The 18,691-nt window shown below is 37.7% G+C and overlaps 2 protein-coding genes across 3 annotated transcripts in view; one reads left to right on the top strand and one right to left on the bottom strand.

The window, feature by feature from the left end:
• Positions 1 to 258: 258 nt before the first annotated feature.
• smfn (small fragment nuclease) lies at positions 259 to 13,373 on the bottom strand. Of its 2 annotated transcripts, none has more exons than XM_067494866.1 (8): positions 13,269 to 13,373; positions 10,519 to 10,602; positions 10,339 to 10,416; positions 9,128 to 9,239; positions 8,923 to 9,031; positions 5,155 to 5,208; positions 2,211 to 2,326; positions 259 to 2,016 (listed from the first exon to the last, which is right to left on the bottom strand). In XM_067494866.1, the coding sequence occupies exons 1-8, from the start codon at positions 13,293 to 13,295 to the stop codon at positions 1,988 to 1,990; spliced, it is 609 nt and encodes a 202-aa protein (XP_067350967.1). In that variant the 5' UTR covers positions 13,296 to 13,373; the 3' UTR covers positions 259 to 1,987. The 2 variants fall into 2 exon arrangements, with proteins under 2 accessions (XP_067350967.1, XP_067350966.1); XM_067494865.1 differs by having other exon boundaries at positions 13,041 to 13,331.
• Positions 13,374 to 17,348: 3,975 nt separating this feature from the next.
• Positions 17,349 to 18,691, top strand: part of LOC137109268 (CXADR-like membrane protein) — a 45,287-nt gene continuing 43,944 nt past the window's right edge. The window contains exon 1 of the mRNA XM_067494864.1: positions 17,349 to 17,638. Coding sequence (XP_067350965.1) covers positions 17,605 to 17,638 — 34 coding nt within the window. The 5' untranslated portion in view covers positions 17,349 to 17,604. The remainder of the gene's footprint in view (positions 17,639 to 18,691) is intronic.

Raw genomic sequence — 18,691 nt, 5'->3', positions numbered from 1 at the left:
AAAAGCAATATAGAAGTGCAGAACATTTACCATTTACTTGAAAACATTCTTGTATCTGTTCCCTGACCTCTGCCTTTCAGTTTACACAGTTGCATGCAGTGTTCTTTTGTCTTCATGGTGTAGTTGTTGCTGGATACTGATTAACTTGTAAATGAATATTTTAGGTACAGATGTAATTATACTAAAATACTTTAAAAACCACTGCACTCAGGTGATCTCTTTAACTGCATGACTTATGAAATCTATTGCCTGCGCAAGTGATGGTTTAGTAGTTATTTAATCATTTTATTACCCAAGCATGCAAGCAGTGTAAGCTTAGATGTAACATACTGTATGAAAATAATATACAGAGAAATAAAACAGAGCAGATGTATTATTCAATGATATTATTTAGACATAATACTGAACATGGGATAAATACAATGTAATCTATTTATTTCTAACTTCAATTTATATTGCTTTGTCGAGATTTTATTTCATTTAGTCATTTGTCAAATGCTTTTATCTAAAGCAACAAGTAAGGTCCACAAAAGCAAAAAGTCTAAGGAAAGAGAAAACAGAGCAAGAAGCTATGAGAAAAAAGTTTCATTTTCATTAACAAATTTGGTGCAAGAAAAGAAAAATGTCTATAAACACGTTTATAGACAGTGTTTGCACACACAAACCACAAGATAACATAATTCACGTATAAAGGAATGTAAATGGTCTACACTTATATACTACTCACAAAAAGTTAGGGATATATTTGACTTTCAATTGATAATTCAGAATGGACCTAAAATGCACAATACACTTAACAGGTGAACTTAATTTTTCCTTCTCTAAACTTTTGAATGTATATGTCCACTGTTTAATGTTTTAGTACTTATTGCTTAACATGCTGTTCTCCAACAAGGTGATTAACTGCAAAAATCAAAACGTAATTCATGAATCATGCTTGATCGACCACTAAATGTTCTGGTTCAATAACAATTTGTATTTTAACACTCTTCTGCCATCATGCGATTCACAATTTGACATCATCAGATGACACCTAACAATTGACAAGTTACTGAGACACTGACATTTTTTGTTGTGGTATACTTACACATATCGTATCAATAAATTGTTAGAAATGAATAAATTACCATTCCATGCTTCCACTTAAATGCACTACTTTCATTATATAATATCACTGTAGCAAGTGTCCCTTGGCGAGACACTGAACCCCTAACAGCCCATTCCCCCCCCCAGCTGTCCAGTGCTGGTCCAAGCCCGGTAGAAATTGGGGAGGGTTGCGTCAGGAAGGGCATCCGGCGTAAAAAAAACTGTGCCAAAGCAACATCTGAACAATGATCCGCTGTGGCGACCCTGAACTCATGGGATATGCCGAAAGGAAAAAAAAAAACTGTAGCATGAACAGTTTATTATCATAAATTTCACCTGAAACTCAAATATCCCCAACAGCACTCTTCTACCTTATAGGTACCCAGTCACACTCACAATCACATGCTGATGGGGGATCTGCTATGCAGCTGGCTTACACTCACCAGGAGCAACTAAGTTGGGGTTCAGCGTCTTGCTCAAGGACAATTAGACATGTGACCAGAGGAGCTGAGGGTTAAACCAACAACGCTGGGATTGTTGGAAGACTGCTCTACCTCCTGAGCCAATCATCCATGAGTTAGTCTGATTTACACACAGTAAAGCCTCTAAAAATAGAGTTATAGGCTACACAGGTACCAGTTAGTAGCATATTCTTGCAACTTTACTGTCAATTGTTCATCATTGTGCTAGTACTTTCCCTGAATACGTGCAGAGTGCAGACAGATTTATAGTTAATTTTTTTCTTCGTAGCCTACAGAAGAATCTTGTTCTGCTGGTACATCTCTGGTTCTCTCTCTCTTTTGTTGTTCAAATTACAACCAGTTTGTAATTAGTGTACTATAAGGTGAATATTGCCATCCAGTGTTGTTCCTGTGGTGCTAGGACTTGCTGCTTCAGTAGATCAGGGGTGAGCACACAGCTTCTGACTGACTGAACACAGCCGATCCAGGTAATTAATCATAATCGTAAAACATTAAAGAAATATACATTCTGAACAATATCCAATAAAAAGATCATTGGGCAGCTAAATATGAAAAGAAACTAAAATCATAATAGCAGAAAATTACAAATAAATGAATGACACTATCAGTGAATCCAGTAAGATTACAATCTTTTGTGCTAACTTTTGTTGTTGCCTTTGTTTTCTACAATTTTGCGCTTCTTCTCCTCTGTTGTTTTAAAGATGCTGGCTCTGTAGTACTGCAGCTCTTTAATGCTTTCCAAGATGTCATCCAAGGCTCTGAAGGAGAAGAACAGAAGTGTAATATTTCTTGCAATACACTTATGATGCCTAAAAGTCAGCAAAGGCAAAACAAAGGACCATATTGATTAATCATGGTACAGCCAGCTGCACCAGGATTAATCATGATGTGGAAAATGTTAGCCACAGTGCTGTGTACATTAACATGTTAAAATTAAATGCTAATAGCATTGGTGAATGAACAAAGCCCACCAAAAGTTTGTTTCCATATTCTCCAATTTAATTTTAACATGTTAATGTACACAGCACTGTGGCTAACATTTTCCACATCAACCAATTAAGAACATATAATGAAAATGAGAAAATTACCTGGAGTTTATAAAACCTACCCAAAATGTTACTATGCCATTATCCTCAGGGAAATTTGCAAGAGCAGCTGGGGGCATTGACTCCCCCACCACATGATCAATGGTGTAAAATGAAAGAAAACAGTGTTTTACAAGTGGTAGTCAACTTCATTCAGTCACGGATATGGTGTGTACAGATGCTCAGGCTGCAGTACAGTAGTTAAAACAAAAGTGAGTTTTTTCACTAGCAGAATATATAATGACCTCAATGTGCAGTTACAACCTGAAAGTCAGATAGGATACAAGTTAATTGCTCCTCAAAAATGTTTATGTTTAGTATGCAAGGTATTAATAAATGTACCTTAAACACAGCAGCAAAAGATGTGCAGAAGAGATGTTGATTAAACAGGTTTGTCTAAAATTTCTTGTTACAAATGCTAAAAAAATCATTAGGTACCATTGCTGTAAATGTGTGTGTACATTTTCCTTTATAACAAATATTTAAGGAATCATGCCCTGTATACTTGCTTAACAGCTTTTTATTCTGCTTGAGCTTTTTGTACTTTTGTTACATTCAGTATATCGTATTGACAATGCCTTTGTGCATTTGCTTAATACTGCTTCCTGTAGTATTTTACTTGTAAGGGAAGACAATCAACCGTGATTTAGATGTAGCAATATTTTTTGTGGACGCAGTGCTGTGGTAGAAGAGGTTCCCCTTGTTTTCTGTATACTCCTAATTTGTTGGATGTGACTAATCATTTTTGGTCCACAGAGGTCCAAGGCACAGACGAACAGCTAATCCAAGTTGACACCAAACATGAGTTGGTTTTAGTGCCTGTATGTGTTCAACTATATAATGCAGGGGTCTCAAACTCAAATTATCTTGGGGCTGCAAGAGGTAGAGTCTGGGTGAGCCGCATCAAGTATTCCACAAAAAAAGCTTTGTTACAAAAACTAATCTTCTCAAACGTCATTACTAAGAGTAATGAGGTTACTTCAATTGGTTCTTCTGAACATGAACAAGAATGGTTCTTCTGAACATGGCTTCTCTTGCCTACTTCTTGTTGCCAGAGACCTGGCAGCGCTTCCTCTCATGTAGCTGAGCCATATTTGGCTTGAGGGAGAGTGCAGCTGATACCCTCAGTATGGCTTGAAGATGATAGTAAGTCTGGACCTGTATTTGGACTTATTGAAGTTCAAGTTAGATAAAAACTTTTTGCACAAATATGTGCTCCCAAAAAGGCACAAGCTCAGGGGAGCCGGGGGTTGCACAAGCTTGTCTACTTTTCCACTCACCTCCCTTTACCTGGTTTTGAGATCAGAGATCACTGCAGGTCAATGAGCTCCATTTGAAGCACAGGAGGGGCATCTTTTACATTAAGGAAGAAGGGGTCATGTCTTTCATGATGACATGAATATCATAACATCTGTCGACAGTAGAAAGTACCAGGATAGCGGTAGCAGTAGCTATCCAAAAGATAGCAGTGGGACACCATTATTTATTATATACAAACAATGGGATGCAGCCATGGAGCTGTTATTTACTGGCTCTTTCCCCAGTGGATTCAGCGGTACGTCCTAGCCAACACCGATGTTCCGTTGACTGAACTGAGGCGCTAAGCCCCTGACGAGGCTCCAGCCTGATTCCAAAGCGGGACAACGGGCGGGAGCTGGCTGAGTGGCCCCATCGGAAGTCCTCTTCCCTCGGTGACATTGTCAACGGAACATCGGTGTTGGTCATTAATGCCGGTAACATTGACTTCGTCCAGCTCCAAGTCAAACATACTCATTTCAAACACAGTAAGAAGTAGTAATTGTATGATGGTTATGTGATGTTGCATGGGTGCCTCCATAGTTGTGCAATGATTCTCTGCTAGCATCAAGCCAGGCCGATGGCCCGACCCAGGAGACGTATACACCACTGTGATTGGTAGGTTCGCTCAGCTCCAGCTTGCACCAAAAAAGGACCTTCCGGACACAACGCGTTAAAGAGGCATTCATATTAAACTCCCGGGCCTCACTAACATTAAACTTTTATATTGTCCTGCGGGCCACAAAATATCGTCTTGCGGGCAAAAATGGGCCTCAGGGCCACGTGTCTGAGACCCCTGATGTAATGTATGAGTATAATTAAAAATGCCATTCATTACCCCCGCCCCCCCCAAAAAAATAAAATAAAAAAATAAATAAATAATACAAATTCTTTAACTTTTGAGAAAAGACTTCTTCTGCAGAGCTTTAACCTACTTATTTTTATTCAAGCAATGTGATTATCCCAGGCATAACTACATTTCTAATTGCAGGGGGCCTGGTGGTATTGGGTTGAATTACAGAATGCCCAACTAGGTGTGGCCCTGCTCAGCCACCAAGGCCGAGCTTGGATAAAATGGGAGGATCTTAGCGGGAAGAGCATCCGGCAGCAGGAAGGGCATCCGGTATAAAAACTCATCCCAAATCAACGTGCAGAACAAAGCCGAAATACGTTTATTGCATGTTAAGATTTTTCTTGTCATTTACCTGTGGGTAGCTTTCTTGTGAGGCACTGTTTTGTACTCCTCTGGAAACCACCGTCTGCATACGGAATAAAAGCAAACGATATTAATATCACTTTGCATTATACGATTAAAATTATCATACACAGTGAAAAGAGCCGAACTTTTTTACAATACAATCCCTATATATCACTTCTTTAGACGTACTGCTAAGTAGAGAAGCTTTAAATCACTTTCAGCACAATATAATCAGTGGGGCTTGAATAACAAGGTCTTATAAAGGGCAAAATTACAAATATACCAATGCCTTTTCAGACATTAAAGTTTTATTTAAACAAAACACAGCAATAAAATATTTTTTTTATTTTGATATACTTTATTGATGCCTATGCTAAGTTGTTAGACACCTGGGGCAGCTGTGGGGGACTATGGCTCAAGAAGTAGAGCAGTTGTCCACCAATCATGGGAGTCTGAGCATTTTGGGTACCAATAAAACAGAAAAAGGAAATGCTATTTTAGTGCAAACTATTTAGCATTATTACAGTTGGCTCACGAATTTCAGTGTGTTGTCTAAGGACACTATGAGATTTGCACAGGAGGAAGCGAGAATTAAATCTAAGGTTCATGGATGAGTGTGTCCACACATATTTTTAGGGGTTTGAAAAGGATCAATCTTAGTTTTTCCAAACACATTCTGAAAAACTGGCCCATGCTAGTCTCCTTAAACAAAACAGCAAATATGAACATATTTCTCGAGTACTTAAATCCTTTTTTATGGGTCCTAGTACAACAAAAGTAGCTTTGAAATTCTACTGGTTGTGTATAAAGTTTTTAATGGTTTGGCATCTGACTGTAGTCCAGCCAAACAACTGTGTTCATCTTGCAGTCATTCTCCAAATATGTAATGTCAGTCTTTACGCTTTTAGTTACTGCGAACCTTCTCTCTGGAATAACTACCAGAGGACCTGAGAGGATTTACAACTGTTTATATATTTAAACGAAAGCTCAATTAGTTTTTCCAGGCATATGACGTTTAAGTAGATATAGACAGATTAGCCACAACATTAACCTAATATCTTTATTTTATGGAGTTCAAAGGTCATCATGGCAACTCTGAGCATTTTGCAGCTACACAACCCCATATGCAGCTAAGTGTGACGTGTGAACACTGTGCATAGGTGGTTGAAAATAATATACTCAAGTTAAAGTGAATGTATGAATAAAAAAAAATTCTAAGGAGAATTCAGCTTTGGAAAATGTCTGGAGTGGCATTTTTAACTCACAGTGGGAGATCGCCCAAGCGAGAAGCATCCTCACATGTGGCTTATAAATGTGCTCGAGGAGGCACAACATAATTTAAAATTAAAAAAATTGGGAATGGGTGTTTTGTTTGAAACACATCTGAGCTGTGCAACTAATAAAGAAATGTTTAATTGAGCAGCTGAGTGATAACATTATCACTACGCCCACTCATTTGCTTTTAATCATACGGAGGATTTGGCACAGTGAAGTGTGCTACACGCTCACTTAGTTTCACAAGTACTGAAAAAAAAAGTGTTTTAAACAACACTGGCTTTTGAAAATATGCTGAAATATACAGTAAATAATAACAAAGTAAGGGTCAAAGTAGTTAGTATGTGTGTGTAAGTGTTTTTCAACTGGTAAGGCTCAACTATTTGTTGTAAAACTCATGTTACATGGCTTTTGTTTCTGAGACTTATAGCAGGGGTCTCCAACCTTTCTTTCCCCTGAGAGGTACTTTTACACAATGAACATGGCTGAGAGCCACTCGTGTATTGTCACATTTATTCTGAAAGCTTATTTCAATCTTAACAAACTGATGAAGCAGTTTTCCTAAACCAAAACATTGCTATGCTGTCAGGGACAAAATGTTGGTGTCAAGAACTCACAATTTCACATAAATAATCACATAAAATATTTTTTCATGTATTTTTGCAATTAGTGTGTATGCCTTTCTTTCTATTGTATATTGTACTGGTTTGGGTACCAGCGGCGGCTTTGTGCATGAGCGATTAATTTTATTTTTGCAGTTTGGACACATATTTAACTGAAAGAAGCCACTGTACCCACCAACTTAAAGACTGCGAACATCATTCGTGTACAGAAGCACTCAGTGCAACAGACTTATAATCATTCAAGCATGTGACCACTACCACCAATATCATGAAATGCTTTGAGAAACTGGCAATGAAATATATTAGGGCCTCCAACCCTGCTGACCTGGACCAGTTCGCCTATAAAACCAATAGGTGCATTAAGGATCCCATCCTGCTCGACACTACTGTTACACACCTGGAGAACTCTAACACCTATGCGAGATTGCCGTTTGTTGATTTCAGGTTTGCCATCTCTGTGGTTGAATAAAGGACTTTCTCTCCAGACCACAGCACGTGAGACTTGGAGACCTCATCTCCTCTAACACAGTGTGTTCCACTTTTCACATGACTGCTCTCCTATTCATAACACAAATTACATATACAAGACGATACCCAACAATGACGAAGCAGCCTACACAGAGGAGGTCCAGGCCCTCACATCCTGGTGCCAGAACAATTACCTGATCTTCAGCACCAGCAAAACAAAAGGAGCTTGACATTGACTTCAATAAACACAAAAACACAACACAAGTCAGTCTTGGTGATCAATGTAGAAGAGGTGGGAGTTTGTAGAACAGGTGGGAGTTTTAAGTACCTTGGTATTCAACTCTCAGAGGACCTAACGTGGGTAGTGAACACCAAGGAGCTGGTGAAGAAAGCCCAGCAGAGACTCTTCTTCCTGTGGACCTTCAGGAAAACCTGGCTACCACAGAAACTCCCGATTAACTTCTACCAATGAACCAAAGAAAGTGTCCTAAGCTATGGCTGCACAGTGTGGGTACCCAGCTGCACCTTGGAGGAGAGGAAAGACCTGCAGCATATCACCTACACTGCACAAAAGATCATCAGTGAATTACATATGCTGCTGTAAAAGGACTGCTTCAAAGACACTTTTTGTACAGAAATCTGCAATGACAATAAAGAATTCTCTTTATATCTTAAATGTCAAATAATCACTTGTGAATTTCAGACATGGGACCGCTAGTTTGCCGAGTGACAAATTTGACAAATTAAGTTTTCAAATTTAAGTAGGAGTCATTAACCCTTTGGCGAACCATTTGGAACATGCTTGTGAGCGACGTGTTGGAGACCCCTATATTATAGTATATATTATACTACTTATATTACATATATTTGACTAATTCTAATTTTGTCTCATTAAAGGCTTTTTGGGTTTTTGTTTAACAGGTTGAGGGTTTAAGCCCAGGGGGTGGGGTTGAGGGTTGTGAACAGTCCACTGAGGCAGCTTTTGTCTGTGAGATTAGCAGACTGGGAAATTCAACCATTATGTGCTACATGTATAAAACGATTTTCCAGACATTTCCTGGAGTTCATATGATAAATAGGTTTTATTTTGAATTTTGCAGGTGAATAATGTATGTGACCATTGCCTTATGCCAGTTGGTTAGAATATATTAATTAAATTTATTATATATTAAACTTATTTGTTATTGTGATTTTATCAACTGTATAAAGGCTTACTGGCTCTACCTAACAATAAACACATTGTAAATACACATCCTAGTTAGTTAGAGTGATGTGTGCTTGTGGCTGCTTGGGAAGATGTCTTTTTCATGTTGTGTAATGCCTTAAGTGTAAGAGAATGTGAATTCTAAAATAGTTTCCAAAACTCGGCGTGAAGGTATCACACACTGCACAGTCACACAACCACTTACCTGCAAAGCTCCTTAATGGTGCTGACATCAATGATTCTGTAGTGAAGGTGGTACATAAACTGTGGCATGAACTTGTCCAGGAACCTCTTGTCTGCATGCACAGAATTTCCTGCAGGAAAATAAATTATCACACTATAGGAACCAGAATAACTAATATCAACAAGTGGCATTACAGTTTTCCTGCAGGTGTTAAAAAGTAACTCACCAGCAAGCGGACATTGTCCTGGTGGGGTGTGCTGTCTGACAAATGACAGAAATTCATACTCTGCTTGTTGCAGTGTGATTTTGCTGTCCCGTACAGCCTGGGTTAGTCCTGACTAAAACACAAATAGACTGGCTGAACAATAAGACACTTTCTGTTACAAACTACTTTAAAAGAAGACTTCAACTGTTACATGATTGAAATAAGCCACAGATGAGAAAAGAAAGAATTTCATACAGTTTGATTTGTTACACGAGGCTTGTCCTCAGTACACACAGTAGCAACAGCTCCTTTAGTTCAGCAGTTACTATCACCATGTGACATTGCTTCAGCTTTCTCAATCAACAACAAAAAAATACAGATATAACATTACATTATTTAATTATTTTAACCTCTGAACAAAAAAACCTCCCATCTGAAAACAAATTCTTAATTTATTCAAAAGCAAAATTCCTTAGTCACAGGAATAACATTTGATACTTTTTATGACCCTGATATTAGTGAATGCTGAGTCGCAGTTTAAGAAGTTTAACTACTTTTAAAAATTATTTTGTAAAGTAAATCTTATTATTATTTGTATACTACTAAAAAAATAATATTTTTTTTTTTCTAATCTCTGCCCTTTTCATTTTTCTTAATCGAGCTATCGAGCCAGTAAAACATTTTAGCTATTTGCCCAAAGGACAGAAGGAGCTTGGGATCAAACTGCTGACCCCACAACTGATGAATGACCACTTTATTCTTGGAGTGACAGCGACCTCATTGGCATGTACAATGTGACTATGTCAGTTTTGCACTGACAATTAATAGCAGCTGTCACTGACTAAGTCAGATTACCACAGGTTTTGTTGTGACCTGTCCAGACCTCGAAAATGCTAGTGAGTAGGTAGAAAATCCAGACCAATTTTTAGCAATTCAATTTCACTTGAGTCCACTAAGTGAGATTAACAAATGTTATAACCTTGATGATGTGTATGCAGTTTCTCAGCTGTCTGCCTCTCTGCTTAAGTTATCCACATGTAGGTGTTGAGCATAATAAGTTTGGCTAATTGCTAAGAATATGCTAAACCACTATCTGTCTGTCTGCTGAAACATAATAACTGAGCATGTTCTGGCAGAGCCTATTACCGGGCTAGATACTAAACTATCAAGTGTTATCACATGACAGTGTGAAGTACTTTCAATTTCTCTTAAAGCCACTGACCACTGCTTACCTTTCCATGGTGCTCTTTACACCAGTCTGACATGCCTTCCAACAGTTCGTCTGGCTGGTTAATTATCAAGTTGGGCCCCTGCCAATTGAGAACAGATCAGTTTAAATTCTATGATAGACAGATGGAAGAGGCAATGAAATCCAAGTATCCAATAAAAAAGGGTATTTATGTTCTCATTACCTCAGCTAAAATGTTCAAGTCCAAGTCTGTAATAATGCATGCCATTTCAATGATCTGGTCTTTCTCAATGTTGAGACCTGTCATCTTAAAAACAAACAAACAAGCAAAAAAACAAAACAGGATGATTTATTTCTGTATGGCCCTTAAAAGAAGCATTCCTTCAAAGAGCAAGGATGTTTTTTGTTGTAGTAGGAATTATGACTGTTACATGCTGGCAGAATATTATGTCAATTAACCATTTTAAGTTGCCACCAATTGTAGGTTAAAGTGTAAACTTACTTTTACACATTATTAAATAAACTGAATTCTTTGCAGTTGAGTGTGGGGATAGGTGTGAAATAAATGTTCATGGAAAGATGTGACATACTATGAGTACAAAGTTTAAGGGCTAATGGACTTCCCTCTGACTTTAAAAGTCCACCTAATATCACAGTTGGTAATCTTTTGTTTTTTGTAGTCAAATATATTACAGGGTTACGATTAATGATTACAATATTGTAATGTATTGTTAATGTGTCCATACAACGAAGAAAATGTTCCCCCCCTTTTCCTCTGTTGCTGTTAATCTGCAGAGACACAAATATAGCTAAATATAAGATAAATAAATTAAAATTTCTGCATTTTCTATCCTTACACAGTTAAAAATATGGAGTTGAAGCTCTTGCCATCCTTTATGGCCTTCCTAAGTTGATATCCACATCTGTTGTAGTTGTCAAAACAACTGTGTGCTTGGAATACACCCCAGACCTAACAATTGATTAAGGGTTTTTGATTAGGGAATTTCTGCAGAGTCATCCTAGACACCACATCATCAATGCACTTATTGATTTATTCAGTGACTGCCTATGCATATTTGGTGACATTGTTGAGATCATTGCTGCAGGCTGCCTCCTGGAAAATGTCCCAGTGTGTTGTATTGGTACAGTCACTCAGCTGCTTCGTCTGTTCACATTTTATATCAGAAACATCAGACCCCTCACAAAATATACAACCCAACTCATTGTACAGGCACTGGTCATATCTTGTTTTGATTATCGCAACACTCTGTTAATGGGGTTACCAGTATGCATAAGACATAAAGCAAATCTCTTCAGCTCAATGATCCCACGATGATTGAAAGAGCTACCAAACTCTTCACACTCAGCAAACTCACTCCCATTATAACAAAAAAAAAAACTGCTGAAAACAGAACTCTTCCACACCTCCCTATGCAATTATGCATTCTATAAAAACAAAAAAATAAAAATACAAATACAAATTATAGCGTCTGCTAAATGACTACATGTAAATGTAATTGCCCATTAACCAAAGTTAGCATCCAGCCACTTCTTAGCTAAAGTTACTTTTGGCCAGATATTAACATAACCAGTCTCTACCATCAATGTCATAACTGTATTCTCTAATCCAGTAGCTCGATCCTTTTGTCTGAAACCTCTTCAGAATGTATCTTTCTTGGATTGTGCAGTTTTCAACTCCATTAAATGTTGGATTACGTTTGACTTCAGGGGTTGAATAAATGTATCCAAATTGTTCAGTAATATTTCTGAATAAGTTAACACCTTTCTCTTCATATTGATTAAGTAACAGTAACTGTCATGCAATTACAATATTCAACTGCAATGTTACTGTTACTATAGTTGAAAAATGGAAACACATTACAAATAGGATCAAGGCAAAAGGATAAAGCAACTGGATTAAAGGACATATTCTATACACTGAAGGCAGTGTACTTAGGAAGTAGTTGAATGATACGACTGAATGATTTGACTGGTAGCTGCAATAGCTGTCTTTAAGTGTTTGTGCGTAAAGTGTCACTAGAAAGCTGATGTAAATTTGAAGTTCAATGTTCTTGTTCAATGATATTCACAAATAAAAAGCACTGAAGACAGTTGCCATTCTTCCCAGGAATGGGGTGCCCCAGCACATTTCCTCCAAGGTCAGACTGTGCAACAATCAGGGAAACAACAAAAAACAAAAAAACTATTCCAAGAGCTACATCTCAAACCCTACAAGTATCAGTGAGAATATTACATGGTAAGGTCCATGGCTTCATTAAAAAATGAATTGACCGGTATTGTATAATAATTCTACAGATACATTCATGACAACAAGAACGACTTTCTGGGATTACCAGACACCCCCGTTTAACTGACTATGAGGTATTTTACATGGATGTCGCAAACTCTGGCTAGTTTCTAGCATGCTCGTTGTTGTAACATGAGAAATTAAATTAGTCCCATCACTAGCTAGACCATGCAGTAATTTACATTATCCAGGAAACGTTATTTACACACGGCTACTTTCTAAGTTGTAATTTTAACGTTAACGGCACAACATTATAAAAAAACGTAAATTTAATGGGTGAACATCGTCATCATTTCATGCACATCTAGCTAACCACTTTAGTGTAACGTTAGCATTAGCTCGTTAACGTGGGTCAACTGAAAGTAGTTAAGGTTAGCATTAAGTTACCCACACAGCTAATAGTTGGCACCGTGTTTAATCATACGACATAACATTACCTCCAGGTCCACCCAAATCATTCTCTGGGACATCATAGCGGACGTCATGCTGATTCTCCTATACAACTGAAAAGCAAAGTTGAAACCGCTTCTGGAACTGATTTCGGGACGTGTTCCCGTTGCTTTACATGAGTTTATTAAACTCCTAAAATGCACGTTTTTCTGTAACACACTAATGCAGTCTGAACGATACGCGTCAAGCCGTCTGGCTGTAGTAAAAGCCCATACCGAAATCCGCGGACACGCCATCTGCATCTTAGACCGTCTTCCGATCTCAACTGTCGTAAAAACGTTCTTCCATGTCCGACGCTATGCACATAACTGCCTCTTATAATGTGCCCATAATCCTGCCCCACACAAACGATGTAAACATTTCTACATAATGGCTTGCCATCAGCGAGATGCAAAATATACGTCTTCCTACATTTACATTTAGTCATTTAGCAGGCGCTTTTATCTAAAGCGACTTACAAGTGAGGTACAAGGCAAGCAAAACACACAATTCATTTGAAAATAACATTTTGAAAAAAATTCTCAATTGATAAACTTATTTAGTGTCCACTTGCAAAGATATAGTTAAGTGGACTGCAGGTGTTTCTATAAAGATATTTTAGCTTAGTAGTGCAGGTTACATTTGCTTTAATTATTTGAAAACATTAGAAGCTACTTTTAATAAAATGCACTCCAGTACTACTCAAGAGGTGAAGAGGCGTGTGCAAGCAGGTTGGAACGGGTGGAGAAAAGTATCAGTTGTGTTGTGTGATAAAAGAGTATAAGCGAGAATGAAAGGAAAGGATTTCAAGATTGTGGTGAGACCAGAGATGTTGTACAGTTTAGCGACAGTGGCACTGAAGAAAAGACAGGAGGCAGAGCTGGAGGTAACAGAGCGTAAGATGTTGAGGTTTTCTTTAGGAGTGATGAGGATGGACAGGATCAGGAATGAGTACATCAGAGGGACAGCTCATGTTAGATGTTTTGGAGATAAAGTCAGAAAGGCCAGATTGAGTTGGTTCGGACATGTTCAGAGGAGACATGGGGAATATATCGGTGAAAGGATGCTGAGGTTGGAGCTGCCAGGCAGGAGGTCTAGAGGAAGATCAAAGAGGAGATTTATGGATGTAGTGAGAGAGGAACTGAAGTTAGTTGGTGTGAGAGAAGAGGATGCAGAGGACAGGGTTAGATGGAGGCACATGATTCGCTGTGACGACCACTGAAAGGGAACAGCCGAAAGGAAAAGAAAAAGGAGCACTCCAATACTACTCAGCCTACTACTTGTTAAGAATTAGATATAGGCCAGAAAGTTACACTTGTTGTTTTACCTAGTAACAGGATTAAAGGGTGACTTTCAATTTTCAACCAATTTTCAACTTGTTCTCTGTGACTTTAGTTTACAGTGTAAATGTACATGAATGCTTTTAAACTTCCCTCTGACTTCTCCATATTAAAATATTTCTCTGCTTTTAGGAGACACATCACTTTGAGGACTTTTTTATTGTTAGGAGTTAAGATGATGTCATCTGGGGGAGCTCTGAGCAGGTTGACCATGATTACAAACTCCATAGTGATATGATAATTCCTGCTAACTACTAGTATGCTATTGTGTTTGTGCAGTAGCATTTTACAATGAATGTGTAAAGGTCTTGATCGAATCTTATGGTCATTATTGGAGGCTGCAGGTGGTGATGCTGCAGTGTATAAAGTAATGTTAAAATCATTTTTTAAATATCATCACCCTTCAGAATAATAATGTTTGGCATCATGCATATTAAAGCTTGTGTTCATGTTTTCCAAGTTTCCAGGCATGTTGCAGAACTGTGAGAACATGAAAAGGATGGCACATGAAAAAGCCATGCTACAGGGAGTCAGCTTGTACAGTAAGAAATGCCAAATATAAATTAAAAGACTGAAATGTACTGGACTGATAAAATTTTCCTTCCCCCTCAAAAGATTCTTTTGATACTTTTTGGCCATGCAGTGAATCTTTCAGTGGAAACTGTAAATACGGGTATTAAATGTAAATTTCAAATAATTATCCCAAATAAATAAAATTGGCAAGCTCAGTTTCATAAACGCTGTGATTATGCCAAATCTCAAATGGTAAATTGGAAAAAGTGTCATTTTACAAAACACAACTCCCATGTTTAATTTTTTAAATGTCTTAACTCAAAATGACGATTACAAAAATATAGGACTGATCAGGAAACATTTGTTATAATGAAGAGACAGAAAATGCCATTTTGTTAATTTGTTTAGGTACAAATACAAAGCACCTTGTTTATTTTTTAATATGTTTTTTGTAAGTTAACTTTTTTAAGATAAGAAAAACAAGTTTGAGTTTTAAACATTTAAAAAAAACTCTAAATTAATATATATTTTTAAAGTGGGGCTTAGGGTTAGGATTAGGGTTAGTAAAAAATACATTTGTATTTATATTTAGCTGATAAAATGACCCTATTTAACTAGAATAATGCAGAAAAAAGAAGAAAATCAAGAAACTTCCTTGCTGTAGTGAACAACTTCCAGAAACAGCAACAATTTCCTGCCAAGGCTCTCAGTCTGCCATCTTGTCTGCAGCCAGGTTCTTTTGTAAGTGTGGAGAGTTCATGATTGTTTGTCTTTTATCAGTTTAGAAATGTTGTGCATTTTTATGACACATTATGCAGAAAACTAAGAAATTCCAAAAATTGCCAATACTTTTTATGATTACTATATGTCCTTCATGTGCGTAAAATTGGTCATCCCCTCTTTTCATATTGATATGCTGTACATACATCAAGATGCTGCTAAATAAGAGCTTAAGAGGTTAAATAACCAATTTATACGTCTTAATATTTACATTTAGGTTGTTCCAGATGTGTAAGCCAGGGACAAAAAGTATACTAAACACAATGCATTATTAAGCCATTTGGATAAATAATAGAAATGTTTGTATTTGTGAATGTGATGATAATGTCCTCAGAATTTAGCGATGAAGCAAGACAAAGAAGAGACAAAAGAGAAACACAGGGGCTGCTGAGCCCAAGATACATATTTAATGAGCCTACCTTTGTTCCACTCCATGCTATTTCAGAAGGTATACACAGTCAACATACATATGATCATGTGTCTGTGGTGTTTGTTTTTTGGTCATGCTGCTATTTGCTACAGGAAACACTAGTATACAGAATATTGAAGGCAAGCGTGGCTCAATTAGTTATTAAAACACCTCTTATTTTTTCCACTATTACTGTATGTTCAATAAAGTCATGAAAGATCATGACTCTTTGTATTGCCAGCTTAGAAATAGAGTTTGTTGATATTTATGATGCCATATCCTGAATAATTTATGCAGAAAACCAGGAAATTGCAAACACTGCGTTTTATAGTATTTCACAACTGTAACATTATGCTTTAAGTTTGTCTATATAATCGTTAGTATATATAATTGTATAAAATTGTATAGAGAACATAATAATGGGTGATTTACTAGTGAAGTGCTTATTGGGTTGTTTGTATAATTTTGTATTATGTTGTCCCTCAAGGATACATTAAAAAGGTTGCAGACTTGTTGCCCCAGCTATACAGAACTTTTACAGAACCTATACAGAACCTTTCTCACAGCTCAACCCAAGGCATCAGCAAGTCACTATGTTTACAGATATGTGCAGTGTGCAAAAGAGTGTTCAGTACCCAGTACATTGCAGCCGAAAAAAAAATCTGTCCTGCTACACTTTGTGTTAGAATTTCATGAGGTGTCTGTCATCCACAAGACACACTATGAGATAAAATCAGGTCTGATTCAACAACTGATTCCTGTTTTCAGTCCAGTAACCCTATATCTGTCAGGTTGGGCTGTCATCGGGCTTATATCATGCAGTCTGAACCTGGCATAAAACCCTTGAATCTAAAAGTGAACCCAAGCTATTTCTTTTGTGTCACAATGAATTTATATATAATGCATCAGTAAAAATGGGAAAATACAATGATGTTTTGGGAATTTTTATGTTTGTACATTTCTGCTATAGTTTCATCTTAGTATACTGTACTATCCTGATGTCAGACACAGTATGTTTGTTAAATTAATTTAAAATGGTAAGAGATGTATGTGGAATGTTCTATATGGTGAAGCCTCGTGATGAGAACTGACAGTAAAGCAGAGAGAGAGAGAGAGAGTGAGAGCGAAAGAGAGTGATGTGTGGGCGGGTGCTTTGTTGGCAGACTCCTGAGCAGAACAATATTACCCTTTTGGCTTTTCATACCTCTTCGATTTCCGTGCAGCGGACCACAAAGCAAGACAGACAGATTACATTAGGGAACCCCCCCCCCCCCCCCCCCCCCCACCCCCCCGCAAATGGGAGGGGAGGGTGAGCCCAATGTTAAGAGACGCTTTGCTATATTAAAGCAAGAAGATGCAGCTTCAGCGAATGAGGATGCAGAAATTGTAGGCTGCCTGCCGTGGTGGAGACGACAGTCATCTTCACTCCTCCGTCTGGTCACACAGTATTTAGTTACTGTAAAGTCCTGTCAGTCATACGGACATTATTGATACTCTTATATACCCTGTTGGGAGTTGCTGGACGTCAGGATGCGTGCTTTGCCTCTCTACATACTGTTCTTGGGTAAGTTAATTGCACCTTCCTGGCTGCAGTTGTGACCATTAGATTAATAATATGTATTGCTGTTTGCATTTGTGGGTGAGTTGAGGTAAAGGTGTCAAACGACTGTCTTGGCCACCCTTGATTAAGATGTGTTTTAGCAGAGAAATGTTCAACTGCTTGAGTTGATATTTGAAAAAAAAAACAAAAAAGGCTCTTCATCTTAGAGACCTATTACAAAGGTCAGGCTAACCCTATCAGATTGTAGGAAAATAATAGAAATATTTGTGTGATGTCACTGCTGTAGTTTGTAAGTTGCAGAATTCTGTAATTATAGAATATACATGGATGGATGTGGAATATACACTAATCAGGCATAACAGTATGACCACTGGTGCAATTCAGTGCAATCCCATACAGTGGCTCTGCCATGATTTCTATTTTTACAAGTGCGTTTTAAGAATAGGTTGTTCTAACGTTTTGGCCCCCTCATTCATTTTAAATAGGGTACATGGTACGTGTTGAAGTATCCTAAGTCAAGAAGCTAAACCCAAAGTTATCTGCTTTGGATAAAAACATTGCCAAACAAGTAAAAAAGTTCACTGTTGTCCAGGCACATATAAAAACTATGACATCTAATTTAATGGTTGTTGATTATTGTCATCTCTTCTGCTTATGTAATTTCTAGGTTGATGTCATTTGTAGGTTGACATGTGCAAGCACACCCAAACCTTGCTACTGTGACCTCACAGGGCCATTATATCACAATTAGTCCAGTTGTCCACAGTTTAATGGGGGATTTCATTAGTTGCATTATGGGAGTACGTTCAGCAGACCATGGCAAAAATGGCATGTTCTACCTCATGGCACTGCCCATTTCTCTATGGAGTTGGACAACTTGTCCTAGCCTAAGCCACAAATTAAATGCAGATGAATTAATTTGATGGATATATTAGATTTGAGTTAATTATGAAAACAGTTTGATTTTGTCTGAGCATGGAGCCACTAAGCTTTACATATTTAACAAGTGACAACATATTTGAGGTTGGGCTATGCAGTGCTGACTTTGTCAAAATG

This window comes from Channa argus, chromosome 24 (genome assembly GCF_033026475.1).
Source record: "Channa argus isolate prfri chromosome 24, Channa argus male v1.0, whole genome shotgun sequence".
In the NCBI taxonomy this organism is placed as follows: Eukaryota; Metazoa; Chordata; class Actinopteri; order Anabantiformes; family Channidae; genus Channa; species Channa argus.
The sequence above is the reverse complement of the archived record's forward strand: the minus strand, read 5'-3'. Positions and strand labels throughout refer to the sequence as shown.

What these genes read in the sequence shown, in the direction of transcription:
- smfn (XM_067494865.1), bottom strand. Translation starts at nt 13,295, where the DNA reads ATGCAGATGGCGTGTCCGCGGATTTCGGTATGGGCTTTTACTACAGCC. An exon ending in ACCATTAAGGAGCTTTGCAG is followed by an intron (nt 5,209 to 8,922) that starts GTAAGTGGTTGT and finishes TTCCGTATGCAG; the next exon opens with ACGGTGGTTTCCAGAGGAGT. An exon ending in AAACAAAGGCAACAACAAAA is followed by an intron (nt 2,017 to 2,210) that starts GTTAGCACAAAA and finishes GGCTGTGTTCAG; the next exon opens with TCAGTCAGAAGCTGTGTGCT.